This window comes from Panicum virgatum, chromosome 8K (assembly GCF_016808335.1).
Source record: "Panicum virgatum strain AP13 chromosome 8K, P.virgatum_v5, whole genome shotgun sequence".
Taxonomy (NCBI): domain Eukaryota; kingdom Viridiplantae; phylum Streptophyta; class Magnoliopsida; order Poales; family Poaceae; genus Panicum; species Panicum virgatum.
Window position 1 is genome coordinate 32,724,873 of NC_053143.1, and position 16,746 is coordinate 32,741,618.

Genomic DNA, 16,746 nt, shown 5'->3' on the forward strand with positions numbered 1-16,746 from the left:
TTACAATCACTAGTTGCATGCGAGAAAGAATTATGCCACTTACAATATGCATGCTTCTTTAATTCTTTTGATGATGGTATAGCATGAGATAAACGAATATTTTCATGTATAAGTAATTTATCAAAAATTCTATCACATTTGGAAACATCAAAAGTAAACTTCATCTCATTTTGCCGATTCTTTTGAATCGGCTTAAGTGAAGGACATGTAGAGGGTTTGTCATTTGATGGCCAAACAAATTCAGTGGCGTATACTCCCTTTTCCTCATCGTCCGAATAATCCAAATCATTTTCAACATGTGTGTTGGACCGATGAGGCCTAAAACAGTCTTTTGAATTTTTATACTTAAATTCAACACCAATGGCTCGCATTTGCAAATGATTAACCGTAATAAAATTAAAACCCTCAAGTTTTTCTTTTAAATAATTGCGCAAGCCATTGTATGCCAAATCCTATTCCGAAAGAGACAAATTAAAGCATCGGTTTTTCAAAGCTTTAAATCTTTGGAAATAGTCTAAAACCGATTCATCTCGGTTTTGTTTAACCGATGTCAAGTCCAATAATCTAACTTTGGTTTCTCCGCTAAAGAAGTGGTCATGAAATTTGCGCTCTAATTGATTCCAATTTAAAATCAAACCTGGCACAAGCGAGGAAAACCAAGAGAAAGCGGTCCCGGTCAAAGATAAAGGAAACAAGCGAACTCGCAAAGCATCGTTAAGACCTGCTTCTCCTAACTGTAAGATATATTGGCTAACATGTTCCCAAGTTGTACGAGAATCATCACCATTAAATTTAACAAACTCGGGAATACGCCAACTAGCAGGATATGAAATGAAATCGAACCTAGGAAGATACAGTTTTTAATATAACCACGAACTACCCATATCAATCCCAAGTTTATTTTTAAGTTCACCGGCCAAATCCTCTTTAAATCTAGTGAAATCGGCCTGATAAGTACCGCTTGCCGAAGCATGCAAAGAAAATGAAATATGTTGTGTGCTAGGACTGGTGTAAGCCATGTTAATGTTACAAATCGGTACTCGGTGAGGTCCAGATCCCTGCTGTGATGTAGCATGAGGCCCTGTATGTAGCACCATCTCACTAGTTCGGTTAGGAGCGGCCGAACTAGGGATAGAAGCATGCATTATAGAGGATGATGAATTTTGGCCCGTCAGACCGGTCTGACCGGTCATATGACCGTTCTGACCGCCTGCACCAGTCGGACCGGTCGCCTAGACTGGTTGGACCGATAGCACGTGAACTGATGGTTGCGGCGGTGATTGCCTTGGGAACGAGTTCAGCGGCATCCCATAAAACTAATCTTGGGTAGCTGATGTACCAGCCGAATTTGTTTCTGCAAAATAAGTGCCATTTTCAACACTTTTCCCCATTTTTAACGCTGCAATCTCATCATTAAGCTCAACAAAAGTCTCTCCCACGGCTACTTGTGCAGTAGATATTTTTGAATCGACCATATGGGAGAATTGCTTGACTAATTCAGAGGGATCATTAGGAAGTACCTCAACCTTGTCGTTGTTCAACTTGAAGGATGGCATCACGAACTCCCCGACCCACTTGAAAACGCTCCTTCTTGAAGCCTCGAAGGAAATTCTCCTTCAAGTATTCTTCAGCGACGAGGTAGACCCGGTGCATGTCTTCGGTGAGCTCCTCCATGGTCGCCTTGATGATGTTGTCGTTGTGAACTTCATCATGAGTGCCCATCTTCTTGGAGAATTAGATTAGATCGGTTTTGGCAACCAGATTAATCTCTTCCCCAGTGGAGTCGCCAAAAAGTGTGTTGACACAGAATCGCGCCAAACACACTCGAATACGCTAGCAAGCGCGAACGATCGTCAAAATGATCAACACCCACGAAACACTGGGCAGGCCGGTTTGACCGGTGCCGCCAACCGGTCTGACAGGTACAGGCAAGGGTTCGCTGGAAACCTAGAACAGCGAGCTTGAGAGGGACCCCGTCGGTGCTCGTGAACGTAGGGTTTTCCTGAGGTCGGCAGGCCACTCGGAATGTCTTCAAACACCATTGAGACGAGAGAAGAAAGCAATCTAGGGTTAGAAAAGGTAGGGTTTGAGAGATAAAAAGTAATGTAATTTTTGTATTGATTCGATTGGGACTAACCTCAATCGGCCTTAGCCTTTATATTTATAGGCCGGGGAAGACGTACCCCTTCACGAGTAGGATTACAAGAGGACTCTTTACAAAAAACTCTAATTCTACTCGTACTGTACAGACCAGACCGGTCTGACCGGTCGGCCTGACTGGTCAGACCGGTCGGCCTCTGCAGGTGCCAAATTTGGCTGTCAACAGTGGGAAAGGGAGCTAAAGCCTAAACCTAGCTGTAAAGTAGGATCCGCGCGTCGATTCGCAGATCCCCACCTCCTCCGCCGCCGGAGCGGCCAACGGAGGCAGGGAGCCGGCGAGATCGGCGGTGGACCAAGCAAATCGCTTGTTTGCCTCTCTCTACTGTAGCGGAGGGGAAAGGGGAAAGGGATTTCTCAGCGCGTACACCAGTTGTATGTTATACAACCAGTCTCCTTGTGTTGATGTACAGCATGTTGCTACAGTACAGAAAAGTCATTGACTGTGTATACTCTCAACCTATGATATACAAGATGCGAGATGCAGCCATTTAGTACGGCTACACTAATGTTGTTGTCGTTGACAGGGATGGTCATCAGATTATTTAATTATCGCAGTATATGGGACAAATTCATCGCTGAAGAAGAGACTTCTGCTGACCAATAATTACGACGCAGTTGGTAATAAGGACAAATACAGTGACAAATACAAATCCAACATGACACATTGCGGTTGGTTTACTTAACCCAGGAGCTTCGTATGCATGATATTTTTGTTGGAATATCTTTAACATAACCCGACTTCCCGAACAATATCATTCAGAAATTTAAAGTTAAAATCCCCTATGTTCTTAACTATCAACAAGAACCAATTTATCAGATCACTAAGCTGGCATGCCTCGGAGGCTCAGACCATGTAAGATAGAGTTCAATCTTCATCCAGTTTAATTAACTGCTGACAGTGGTGTTATTGTGCCCTTAGCACGGAACAGGAACTCATTCAAAATCAGGGTGAAGAGGTGTTGCCATTGGCTTGTGTCCAAGCTCCCCTTATCTGATCTTGTCTTCTCATTTTCTCGGCATACGTGTTGATGTCCAGGCCCGCTGTGTTTCTTCCTCCAAAGGTAGACCCAACTTGTCCAGGTCAAACATATCACCCATTCTCCTCTGGCTCTCTGAATTATTGTTGTACACAAATTTCACTTTCTCTTTCATTTTTGGCTCGAGGAAGTGCTTCATTATCTGCAAAGTCAAACCGACAGGAAGGCTATTCAAATATTTTTCGTTGGTTAGGAATATCACATTCACAAAATGGCATCTATATCAACATAGAGAAAACTTGTTTCGTTTGCTGTTTTAGTCGTTAATTAATATGTCCAAAGACAGAATAATGCTAGAATTCCATTTGTAGATGAATAAATACATAAAAGTGTTCAGTAACATTCTACAAATTAGGCTAACAACTGATCAGCACCACATTCTGTTTGTGTGGGCCCCACCAGTAATATGTGTAACCTATACTGTAGGATATTGAGTAAATACTCTTTCTATTAATTTATAAATACTTTTACAGGGAAAAGATCATTTCAAAAATAAGAATCTTGAAAAAGATTATGTACTAAGTAGCAAGTTCACTAGGAGAACATATAATCATGTCCTATTCTGTATACTACTTTATATAACTCAAGTCAGGAAAATCCATAATAAATCTCTCGGTGCTATCTTAATACAACAAAGCCAAACAGATTTATTCTACAAGTTAGATAAAGTATGCTTGAATATGTACCACAAAACACTTAATATGCATGGATAACGCATATAGCTAATTCCTTATATTATTTTGGGTTCGTGTATAAAATTATAGTTGAGGTGTTGTTTTGTAATAAAGTATGTCATTTAGAGCTACAAAACCAATATAGTTCCAGACCATATCGAAATATGCACAAAACTAATTTAATAATTTGTATGAACTAATTTATTAAAGAGAATTTTTAGAACTATTAAAAAAAATAAGAGCCGTCCATCCGGCAGAATCGTATGGTGATCAAGGTAGGAAGTAGCTCGAAGTACCTACACTAAAAAGTACCTGGTAGTACAAAAATGCGGGACCAAGTACGAAAAAATGGGACTAAATACTAATTTAATTTAGTTTTTTAAATATCTTCCATTCATCAATGGCTAGAAAAAATTGTAAGGCACACCTGAAAGTACCCGTTGGTACTCTAAAATCATTGTAACAAAACTCTTCATTAAATATAGTGTTCGCAAATACCTTCCAAAAAGATTGGAAAATCCTTGGCGGGTTGGTTAGAATAGCAACTGCTATCAGTCCAGGATAATATTTTTGAATTATATACAATGATTCTCGGGTCAATGAAAATGGTGTACTTGATACTGCCCAACCTCGAAAGTCACACATCAAAACAACACTCTCTTCTTGTGCATCTTCTGAATTCAGCACCAGGTTTTCCAGGTTATACACTAGATATTTTATAAGATCCTTCTCTGAAGTTTTCGTCTGTTACACAAGTGAGGATTAGTAAATATGATGCTAAAATACAATTAAACAAAGACGTTAAAAATTAAACAACATGTCCATGTCTTACAGCTATTTCTTAGCGACTGTAACCCCACATGCTTTCAAAATATTACTAGAGCAGTAAAATGCTTGCATCTCAAATTTCCATTTCTTACACTAGCTTCATAAAAATGATTATATTATATTTATTGTTGGCACTGTTACAAAGACCTTTATTGCTGGCAGTATTACGAAGACCATTCTTCCGTTCTTGTCGAGGTAGTCTGGTATGTAACCTCTCCTAGCCTCTTTCTCACTGTCCGGGATGTTTTCCTAAATTGGTTCAAAACAGAAGCTTCCGTCATTGAGCATAAGATAAAATGCTTAATACAAGATTTTCTTTGCAGTACCAAAGTAAAGTGTTATACATATGAGTTCAAAAAAAGTTATTCACCCAACAAATTTTCTCTGGCTTGTACTGACGTCTCCAACTAGCAGCTTCTTTCAGACTATTGGCAGCTTGCACTGTACTCCAGTTTCTTGCTCGGAGGAACCGACGGATAGTGGCGCTTGATAGGAATTTCGGCATCTCCATAGGCAGGTTGCCAAGGAGCTCCCGGACCTCATTTATCTGCGAGCTCATAATTAAGAATGTAACTGAGAGGTGATTTAAAATGCATCCTTACTAGCTTTAGGCGCGTGAGAAGCTGGTCATCTTTGCATCGATAGACTTTTCTTCACATGATCAAGAAGTTTGACTCTCTTAATTAGTGTGATGTGAGTGAGGATTCCATCAGAATTCAAATCCTGACGCTAGAGGCGCAGGGGTGCAAGTGCGGTGTGTATGTGTTCAAGTAAATAGTTTGATGTGTGAGTGAGCATGACCTTGTAATCCATTCTATGCTACATAAGTTCAAGGATCCTATTTCCGTCTTGATTTCAGAATCAGTTTGGTGTGTCCATTTTGTGATAAGATCGCTAAACCTATATTGAATAAGGTCATAATGTCCTTTAATTTGTATTAATGCCTCGTTTATTAGAAACTTTTGCACAAATGAATTTATTTTTTTCAACTCTGCATAATTTATGTAAGGAAGCTAGGAACTAAAATATTACATAAATGTCTGCTTTATTCGGTTGTAAAAAAGTAATTTACATATACCCCTGTTTGTTGACAAACTACAGCTTATGTTGTACCACATCAGGTGAAACCTTATGTCCTTTTTAATTTTAATATGTGCTCTTCGAGTCCGTCACATATGTGCTCACTTAAGAAACCTATTGACAATACTAAGAAACACTATAATCAGCATATAAACATTGGTGTGCACACCCCCTATCAGTTGGAACATATGTGTACATAAAATGAAATAGGACACGAGCATTTACAAAGTTTTTTTTGAGTTCTTAAACATTCATGAAAATGGTCAACATTTAATAGATAGTCTTATTTTAGTGAAATTTTGTGAGTGCTTTAAAATTCATGAAAATTTTCTATTAAGTTTGATCTTTATTTTTGTTCCATATTATTGAATACATGGTCATATTTTTAGTGCAAATTTTTCTGACGCGGAGTGTGAGATACTTTATTTTCATCTTTTTTGAATTTTCAAGTTAGACAATTGTTGTAACACCCCGTCCTCCAAAAGTTGTATTATCAAGTCCTTCCAAAGGATGGGTCTCCCTACTTACATTTTGTCCTCGCTTCATATAAAAAGGTTAACAAAGACTTTTGCTCCACTTATGCATGTAGCACTCATGGATCAATATAATTGGACCACATCTAAACTGAGCCAAATGTCATAATTATTCTATGTCATAGAGTTGGTATACGAACATAAGTGCATAAAGTTTATGTGAAGCTTTATTATGTGCTGGATTTCAACAAATAAATGGTAGTAATACCACTAATTTTTTCACGAAATTTTTGAAATGCAATTTATTATTTCCCATGTCGTCATGGCTACCCCAAGAGAGGCATATAATCAGAACCAATAAGCATAGACAATGAATCGATTTTTACGTTACAAATCCATTGCTAGAATTTTCTAAAACATGTTGATCACATTAAAGTGCAGTTGCTAAATGGCCAAGTTCTTGGCTTACCTTCGCCAGTTGTTCTTGCGAAGATGCTGTTATCAGCGGCGTTGGTTCACTCCTTCTCTTGAAGTGATAACTCATGGCATCGAAGTTATGAGGGGTGGGTTCCTGGCCAGCTGGAATACAATCATCCACTAAAAAAGATGTCCCAACCTTCTGGATTTATAGAGGAGTCTGTACACAAGTGTTACATTTCCATGGTCTTGTATAGATGCATAAAGTTTAGGATGTAAACACTGTAGCATTTTCATTTGTATTTGGTAATTATTGTTCCGCCATGAGTTAACTAGACTCAAAAGATTCGTCTCGCAAATTATAGTATGTAATTAGTTATTTCGTTTACCTACATTTAACACTTCATGCATGCGTTAAAAGATTCGATGTGATGATAAAACTTTTAAAGTTTTGGAATTTTAATGGAAACTAAACAAGGCCCATATCCCGCGGCACCGATACGAGGACACGAAGACGATTGAAGCAGCAACAGGGTAGCTGGGAAGTTGCAATATCCAGGCCATAATAATGGATAAACGCGACGCGACGTTAGGATTGAATGCAGTCTCGCCGACACCTCCATTTTCTCGAATTACATGGAGTCGTGGACGTCCTCTCCAACCAACCACCCTTTGGTGGCATTCGACCGTCCTGCAGGACGTGGATTCATTCTATAGAGTGGTGGCTGGTGAACGTTAAGAGAAGAGAGACAGAGGGCAAAGAATTTTCCGCTAGCCATTGCTCGGATCATTTGCAGCAAAGGAATTACAGGGAAAAGTCAGCAAACTTAGTCTATGACAGTAGTAGACAGTAGTAGAATCAAGCTAAGGATCTGTTTGGATGGGCTGAAGTTGAGTGCTAAAGTTTAGCATCTATTAGCGTTCACACTACTACAAAAACAATTTGTAGCAACACCTCGAATTTTTTAGAGGTGGACCAAAAAGTCACTCGTTCCTACAAATGGTGCACGGTTACTGTAGAAGGCCGAGGTTGGTTGGGCCCACTGGGTGGCCGGCCGACCAGCCTGTGGGCCCTACCAACTTAAACCTTTGACGTGGCAGCACCTGATTGGATGTAGAGGTTGGTTCTTGGAAGATCAGCTGCAGGACACACTCCCCTCTACCGTGGCTCCTTCCTATAAATACAAAGGAGGGGGGGTGAAGGAATATAAAAACACACCACACCCAACTCAACTCACCTCTCTTCTCTTTGGAGCTTGGAGGCCTTCATCCTAGATGCTTTAGGCAGCCTAGGAGGTGTAGAAAGGTTAGGGGGAGAGTGAGGAGGAGTCGGGGGAAGTGCCGGGCTTGTCGGCGCTCTTCTCCGCTTGTACCTCGATGGATGCTTATTCGGTTGTAAGTGATTAGAGTTTCGTTGTAAGTTATTATTTTTGCCTTATATAAGTTGAGTGTATGCGTAAGAGTAGCATTTGATTCTAATTTAAGACCCCGGATAGAAAAGGCTAGTCTTGGCCAGGGCTAGGATTAGTAGGTAATAGCGTAGACGTGTTGTCTAGGTTAGACTATACCACTCAGTTGTCTGGTACTCCCACAGTTTGTAGAGGTAGCTGGCAGATGGTGACAGCCCTGTTCGAACCCTAGTAATCCTCCATGTTTGGATATTGGATAGAGCATTATTATTGGAGATATCGGCTTGTTTAAACCGGTCGAAACCAGTAGCTCGAAGTATAATGGCGAAGTATCTCTTCCTCTAAATACAGATTCTAAATCTTAGAAAGTCCTCTCTGTTCTACCCCTTTTGCACCAGTGTGTGTGTCATTGGATGAGCCTGAACCCGTAGATAGTGTACTCATGTTCCTCAGTGAATACGATACCCTGGAATACTCCTCGATGAAAGCTACAGCGGTATCCTTGCGCTTGCAGATTTTATTTATGACGTTACAAAGTATCAACAAGATTTCTAGCGTGGTTGCTGAGTAATGGTAGCTACATTATCTTCGGACTCAATCATCCTTGTATCTTATTCTTTTTCTTTGATTCTACCTCAACCCCCGTTATCCATGGAGCAACTATCCATTCAATAGCTCTCTTCACCCAAGAGCGAGTTCTATGAGCCAGCGCCTCCCGCTGACCCAATTCTTTCCACCAGCTATGAACTCGCTCAGGCTTTATAGCCTTAGTTCAGGAAAATTCCTTTTCAGGAATGGATTGTGAAAATCCCTACCATTATCTGCGTGAATTTGAGCAAGTGTGCTCATGCTTGAAAATTTCAGGCATGACACACGAAACTCTTAAATGGAAGTTGTTTCCTTTATCTCTTTCGGAGGAGGCAAAACAATGGTACATTTGTGTCATAGATGTGTGAACAGAAGTTGGATTGAACTTCGCAACAGATTATGTTCTGCGTTCTTCCCACTTTCGCGAATTGTGCCGTACGAACATAAATTTTAACTTTTCGTCAGAATGATAAGGCACTGACTTGTCATTACCCGAGCATTTATTGCTCCTGTATTTTTATGATGGTCTTGACAAGGAGTCTGCACACCATCTCGACCTCACTTCTAGAGGATCTTTTGCTCATCTTACCCCATCCGAAGGTAGGGAAGTCTTTAATAAAATTTTGGACAGAACCTCTTTCGTTTGTATCCACAAGCCAGTTCCAACAGAACCCGAGATGTGTCATGAGAAACCTTTAGAGATTGGATTGGAACATTTAGAAAACCAATCAGTAGATTCAACTCCTAAGGACTCTCCTGAACTTAAACCCGAAACACCAGAGGAAGTGGATTTCGAAGATTTCGGCAACACCTCAAGATAATTCTGTTAGAAGCGACCATCGATCCCTGTCACTCCTACGATCCCTTAGATGAAAACTATCTTCGGGAGACAATTCAAGAGTTGACAATGTTGATAAGCAACGATTGGCTGCAGGAAGGAGAGTCATCTTTTACCCTAATTCATCTTAACTCCTCTTCCTCGTCATTCCGTTGTCGTCTACGAGATCAAGATGTGGACGCTCTCTACAATCCTACTGTCAGAGCTAATCTCATGTCAAATTAGTTTGCTTTAGCCTTTTTGGGCAACAACAAGCTCCCTACGACAAATAGACAGCTCAAGAGACCATCAGGTTCTCTTACAAGCAGCTATGGGATACTCACTGATGTGCCATTTTGGCACGATGACGTTAAGGTCCGACTGAACTTTCATGTCTTCGAAGATCTCAACTTTGATTTTGTGATATGGCATCCCCTTAAAGATCTCTTTAAGGATGTTCCTAAAGATGGATTCCTAACCATCAAGTTAAGGAAGGACACTCACCATATCCCCATGGATCGATCATTAAAATTCTCAGTGGAGGATCCCCCTACTCCAGAGTTAATAGAAGAAATCATGGCCACTTCCACTTTCGAGTCTTTCGACTCAAACCTCAAGGAGGATATTGAGGAGATTTCAGAATAAGTCATTGAGGCAGATGAAGACTCTGATGAGACTTTTGAACTGCCCGAGACCGAAAAGCCATCACGACCTCTGATTGAGCTGAAGCCTTTACCTTCTGGGCTTAGATATGCTTTCCTAAATAGCGATGTAGAGTCTCCAGTGATCATTAGTGACAAACCCTCAGAAGAGGAGACACACATGCTCATCGTCGTCTTAGAAAAGCACCAATCAGTCTTAGGCTATACCTTACAAGACCTCAAGGGCATCCGTCCCGCTCTTTGCACTCACCGAATCCTTTTGAATCCCGAAATAGCACCTTCTAGGGAACCCCATAGAAGATTGAACAATGCTATGAGGGAGGTAGTGAAGAAAGATGATGAGGACATCACTATGCTGGACACGCTCTTGCCATGGTCTTCCCCAAGTTACAAGTCATCGTCAACTCGGTCATCGCGTTCGTCTCAGATTCAGCCGACACCCCTGCACAGTTTCGGTGATATCTCCCTCATATGGCGTCCAAATGAGTTGATCTTGGATGCGTTGGAATCGTGACGATGAGAAGCTTCTTTTGGTTCTGGTCCCAGATTTAGAAACCTCATGGATAATTCCGTGTGACCATGGAAATATGCTGTGTCACCTATTTTGGGCCTTCTCAGGCTTTGTATCGTGTTGGGCCTTAAGCCCATGTTGTGGGCGCCCCCCACCTAGTCACCTCCAACCCTAGGTCGCCCCTAATCACTAAAACTCAGTAGCCTCCACTGTTTAGACTCAGATTTTGTTTAGTTCTTGTGTTTTCCATAGAGGAACATAGACAGCATCGTTGTATCTGTGGCGACAAATCCTTATACATTGATCCAGGGCCCCCGTTCTTGATCTCCTCCACTGTGTTGATTAGTCCTTTGGAATTGAGTTCTTGAACCCCTTTTGTGATTCGCTTCATCCATATTTGCAATATTAGATTATCAGATTGTGTGTTTGCATCTTCTTGCTTGTGTCCTTCGATTCGTTTGCAGGAAAAGCCTTCTCGGCGAGGTCAATCAAGTTGTGCTTGGTTGATAACCAATGGAGTAGTGGTGTAGCGGTTGCAGGGTTCGAATCTTGCCGATTTGAAACTAGATCATCAACATCGAGTTCTCCACCAATCGAACATACCTTTACCTCTCGGAAGATCGGGCCTAGTCCTCATACAGTGGAATCAGAGCTGGACCCTTGTTTAAGGGGGCGGGAATGATGCGGACATCCTCCACTATTACCCGCTGGCAAAGACGCAACAAAAAAATGGGCCAAGTGGCCCAGTTGTAGTCGGGCGGCAACCGTGTGAGCCTTTGAATAATCCCACCTTGCTTAGCTTGGGAGGAGAAAGCCACCTTAAAAGAGAGAGTCATTCTTCCCCTATAAGACTAGTCTTTTAGGGAGATTGGGCCTTTCTTCGAGTGAGTGTGCACTAAGAACTGTTGGGATCTGGGCAACCTTAATTTATTGGGCCTCGGCCAACCCCACCTAGGCCAGATGTATCATTTGGCAAAAAGATTAAAAACAAGTGCATAGAGTGTTGTTTTGCTTGTTCTTTGAGCTTTATCCACCGTCTTTTGATCCTACTTGTTGTGCTACGCCTAGGACACATCTTAGCCAGCAATTGTGACTTGTACTTTGGATACTTATTGAACTTTGCTGCTCTGCATTCGTTATTTACTACTCCTTGCTACATATTGTGCCTATCCCACAGCTCCACTTATACTTTGGTCAGTATAGGTTCATCTTGCAACTGTTACGCCCAGCTCGACAATAGATTGTACTATCCTATTTAGCTTTGGTAAGAACACTTGCAAAATGGTGGTAAGCTGCTTGAGATTTTGCACCCCACTTTCACCACCACCCAGTAGTTGTTAGTTGATAGGGATAATACCTCGGTGTTGTCTTTTGCTATCTTCTAACCATGACAGGGTCAGGAAAACAAGGGGAGTCTCCCTTGGACTTCAACAAATGTTTCTCCAAGGATGAGCTTAAGAAACTTGTTGATGACCAGCGCCCCCTACATCGACGCAATGGATTGGTCACCCGGATTGAGCATGTTGAACAACACCCCCCCCCCCCGACAGCGACACCAACGCCAACCTCATGATGGTGATGAGGACGAGGATGAGGATGCCATCCTTGATGACGATCAGGATCGTGATGCGTACCGTCTTCGGCGCAATCGTCAAGGTATGGGAGGTAATCATAATCATGGTAATAATAATTCTTTTGGTAAAGCTAAATTTACCATGATTCCTTTTGCTGGTAATGCTGATCCTAAGGTTTATTTAGATTGGGAACTTGCTGTTGAACAAAAGTTTAATTCTCATTTATTTCTTGCTGAGCATAGAATTAGACTTGCTACTAGTGAATTTACTAACTTTGCTCTATTTTGGTGGAATGATCTTTGCAATGCTAATAATGTTGCTGTTGTGCCTCAAACTTGGCCTGTTTTAAAACAGCGCATGATGTCTCGTTTTGTGTCTCCTTATTACCAACGTGATTTACATTTAAAATTGCAAACTTTAAAACAAGGTGATAAAAGGAGTAGAGGAATATTATCAGGAATTGCTTATTGGTCTAGCACATTGTGGTAATCGTGAGGATGATGATGAAACTAGTGCTAGATTCTTTGGTGGTTTAAATCGTGATATACAGGACATTCTTGATTACAAAGACTGGACTCATTTTTTCTAATTGTATCATCTTGCTCTTAAGGCAGAACGGAAAGTACAGGGACGCCGCAAAGACCAACTTTCTTTTAAGTCCAACATTGGGAGATCATTTCTGCAGCATTCCGATGTTGAGAAGCCCAAGGCGCCTGTTGCTAAGCCACCAACAACAACACCAGCTCCTACGCCCGCTTCTGAGGTAAGCAATGTGTCTAGTGTGCAGATCCAGCCACACAAGAAGCATACTACTTTGGAAAAGGGTCCAAGTACTCGCACTTTCATCGCTGCACCTGATGGTAATGGATATGTAAGTACTAGTGATGTTGAAGATGATTTGGTTATTGCAGCTAACAGTGTTGTAGATTCGGAGGACGATAAGGGTGAGGCAATTGATTCCGTGGCTACAAAGGGGGATCTTCCTAGTCTTCTTGTGCAGTGTGTGCTGAGTTCTAAAGCGGAACATGAGGATGGGGAGAAGCTCCAATGCACGAATTTGTTCCACATGTTTCTCAAAGTCAAGGATTACGGTGTTCTCACCATAATTGATAGCGGGAGTTGTAGCAACTTGGTGAGTACTGTTGGCATTTCTTAAGTTGCTACCGGATTTGCGAAGACCTCAGCAACGGCCTCAGAAATGCCTGTTAGCGGTCCTTAGTGCAATCACTATGAGGGCGCCGACCCATCCTAGCAACTGCACCCAAGGGGTGCCACTCTCGTGGTATAATCTATGCGATTACAGATGGATCCACAAGCATAAGGATATACCATTGTAGCATTTCACCCAGAGAGTAAGGGTATCATTATTTATTTTGTCCCAAAGGATGGTAGTGGCAAAGGTAATGTACTTAACATTAACCATGACATTGTGCTTGAAGCAATAGGCAAAACTCTAACAGGGGTAAGTCAAGATAAAGAAATAAGTAAGGGTAATGTGACACAACACACATCCACACTCTAGGAGGAAGGAATAAAAGAGAGAAACGACAAAAGAAAGAACTAATCTATCCTACATTAAGTCAGCTGGAGCTTAGGCTAGGTTAGGTGTCCTAGTGCTTCTATCCAAAGCTGGGGTCATGTTAAGACATGATTAGGACTATAGGTGCCAGAAAAATGGGATAGCAGGGAGAAGGTCCCGCATCGGAGTACATCAAGTCCCATTACCTCTTTTCTTAAACTCCTACACCGAACCCGAACGTCGGGGAGTACGCAAAACACAACACAACTGTTACGCCGGACAAACAGGGCTGTCACGACCTACCGTCTACCCCAGTCACACTATGGAGCATGGTCATATCCGAAGGATCCCGCATACCCGAGCACCACGCTCATGCATGAAGTCACTACCATAGCATCCCCGGGTCTCCCACCCTTCGAATAGACAAGTAAAACGCTAGAGCAAGCTCGAAAGTACAATGAACCCCTATCTATACCCGGATCATCTGGCCTAACCAAGACCTTAGTATAACTCATGAATGAACTAAGCATGGATTGATAAACTATCAAGATAGTAAAGCAACCATGCCACAACTCTATATTACAAATAGAAGTCTGACAAGTCGGATACAAAGCCATACCGGGAGCCGAGGATTGCTCAATGACCCCGAGGATGACTTGATTCACTAAGGAAGACTAGCCTAGCTCCACTACCTAGCTAAGAGCAAGAGAGAGAGAGAGAGCCTCCTTGGAAATGAGTGGAATGAGAGTGTGTGTGTGTGTTGAGAGGGGGGACTGAGAGGCCCTATTTATACTAGTGGAGGTCGGTTCCCACCAAATGCATATATGGAATGTGATCAGGTGACTTGGTAGCTACTCCTCCTCAAGATGCACCTGGACGGGAGCCAGTCCAGGTTAGGCCAACCTGTGGGGTCTGTCGACCCCACCTTGATGCCCGTCGTCCTTATCCTTCTCTGGCAGGCTGACATGTGGGCCCTTGTCTCTTTCCTTGTATGCATTATGCGTGGCGTGCCCGTTTGCTCTGCTAGATGGGCCCTCTTTGTGAGTCTATGACGCCGAATGCGATCTTCTACGTAGTTGTGTGGCATCTGCTGCATATTTTCGTCTTATTCCGCTCTTGCTCATATGAAATCATACAAACTCAAAAACAACTGTGGAGCAAGGTTAGTGATACAAATATATGAGTAAGGCACATAGTTTTCCTTTATTGATGAGTCTAGTTGATGGTCGGATTTGGCATTTAAGGATCGTCAACAACTCCCCCAAGCTAGCCCTTTGCTTGTCCCGAGCAAAGTTTTAGACTTAGGTTGTTGATCAGGAGTTGCTACAATGTCGCATTCTTGACTTATGCACAAGGCACAACGTAGTGTTCTTACCTTTATTTTGAATAAGTTGGTCTTGTTCGCACCTTCTTACCTTACTCCTGTGGGGCTTATAGCATCATTCTCACCTTTTGGCGGTTGAGAGTCAGAACAGCTTGTGGAGTACCATTTACCCACTTCTTTGCTCAACCGTCAATCCGGAGGTTTTTTGAAGTTTTTTTTAAAAGAATTTTTGTAAGTTCCTCGCGTGATCTCTCGGGTTGCTCAAATGTGTTTCATTCCTCACCAAGGCCTTTTTATGCACCTTTCTTTTCCATCCTACTTCTAATAGTTTCTTTTTGGTGTATTTTGTAGGTATGGAGGATATGAAGGCAAACCTGCTTCTCATATTTTGCTAAGTCGAAGATTGGATCCAAAGGAGAAACAAGTCATAAATCTTGATCAAGATGTGCAAGTGTGTGGATATTTTTGGTGGATGATGGAGGAACTCCTTTATATGATTTCTCTCTCTTTTGTATATTTTCTTTTTGGTATGGGCTATATTTTCTTTTCTCTCTCTTTTTTTGACATGTCTTGTGGGCATATGGCATAGCTTCTTTGGGTATGCATCTTTATTTCTTTTTGTATAGCCCATACATTATGACGATAACTTTGGAGAGAGATAGTCAAGAAATATTTTGGAGTTTTATTTGTGGATGGTTGGGTGGATGTACTTGCTATCTTCCAGTGTAGAAGTATAGCATGTGAGTGGTCGTGTACGTGATCTTGATCTTGGGCATATGAAATGATTCTCACAAAGGGTCACAACAATTTGACAAAGCTCAATGAGAAAACAAGTTGCATATGTGGAAAGGCTTTTCAAACTTGTAACTCATATGGCACCGGATGGAAATTTCATATAATCGAGAAATTTTATTTATTTTTGTTTTTTTTGAAAGAAAATACTATGGATATCAAGCATCACGTAGAAGAAGATCATAGCAACTCTTTTTAGCCATATCATAACCAACAACAACCTAGATTCGAATTCTGCTTTTTGCTACCCACAAGTTTCAAGCTTAAGGTTTGAACAACTAGCCACCAAACTCAAAACTTAGGCAGAGCATAAGGTTGTAACTGGGCATAAGAAAAGAACTAACAGAGCAACTATTCATCATCTTAACAAGGAAAAACAACACATGCTTACTACACATATTGGAAAGCAAGTAAATATTTTTGGGTATTTCTAAGTTTTGCCAATTTTTATTTGATTTTAGTTATGCAAATTTTTATGGATTTTCAGAGTTTTGCAAATTTTTGTTTGGTTTCATGCAAGGTTTTGAAAGCAGTAAATGATAGAGTTTGATACAAGTTACCTCTCGTGGGGGTCCTCCCCCATGCTAAGCTTCAGGCTCACTGCTGTTGGTTGGGGTTAAACCCAGCCCAACGGTAGTAAGCCCTCCACTCCTCCTGGATCTGTTGCTATTGCTGCTCCATGTTGTGGATCCTCTCGCCTGTGTGTCGCTGCCAGTTCTGAGTTGACTCGATGTGCTGGCCCAACGACTCGTCGATGTTGTTGGCACGGATGTTCAGCTCGCCCATCTGCCGAGTTAGAGTAGTGAAACCTCTGAATGAAGCTAAACGTCTGGTAGAGATCGGGGGTCCACTGGAAATGGAACTGATGGACCGGCACCCTG

General features: G+C 41.7%; 1 protein-coding gene and 1 pseudogene across 3 annotated transcripts; one reads left to right on the plus strand and one right to left on the minus strand.

Moving 5' to 3' along the window:
• Nucleotides 1-2,802: 2,802 nt before the first annotated feature.
• LOC120646261 lies at nt 2,803-6,837 on the minus strand (annotated as a pseudogene).
• Nucleotides 6,838-7,894: 1,057 nt separating this feature from the next.
• On the plus strand, nt 7,895-15,484 carry LOC120644425. 3 transcript variants are annotated; one of them, XR_005663742.1, is made up of 4 exons: nt 7,895-12,312; nt 12,841-12,993; nt 13,142-13,362; nt 15,425-15,484. XR_005663742.1 is itself a non-coding variant. In XM_039921053.1 (3 exons), exons 1-3 carry the CDS (start codon nt 12,226-12,228, stop codon nt 15,437-15,439), a joined length of 624 nt encoding a protein of 207 aa, XP_039776987.1. In that variant the 5' UTR covers nt 7,895-12,225; the 3' UTR covers nt 15,440-15,484. The 3 variants fall into 3 exon arrangements, 2 of the variants coding, with proteins under 2 accessions (XP_039776987.1, XP_039776986.1); XM_039921053.1 differs by having other exon boundaries at nt 12,841-13,362; XM_039921052.1 differs by having other exon boundaries at nt 12,845-13,362.
• Nucleotides 15,485-16,746: the final 1,262 nt, after the last annotated feature.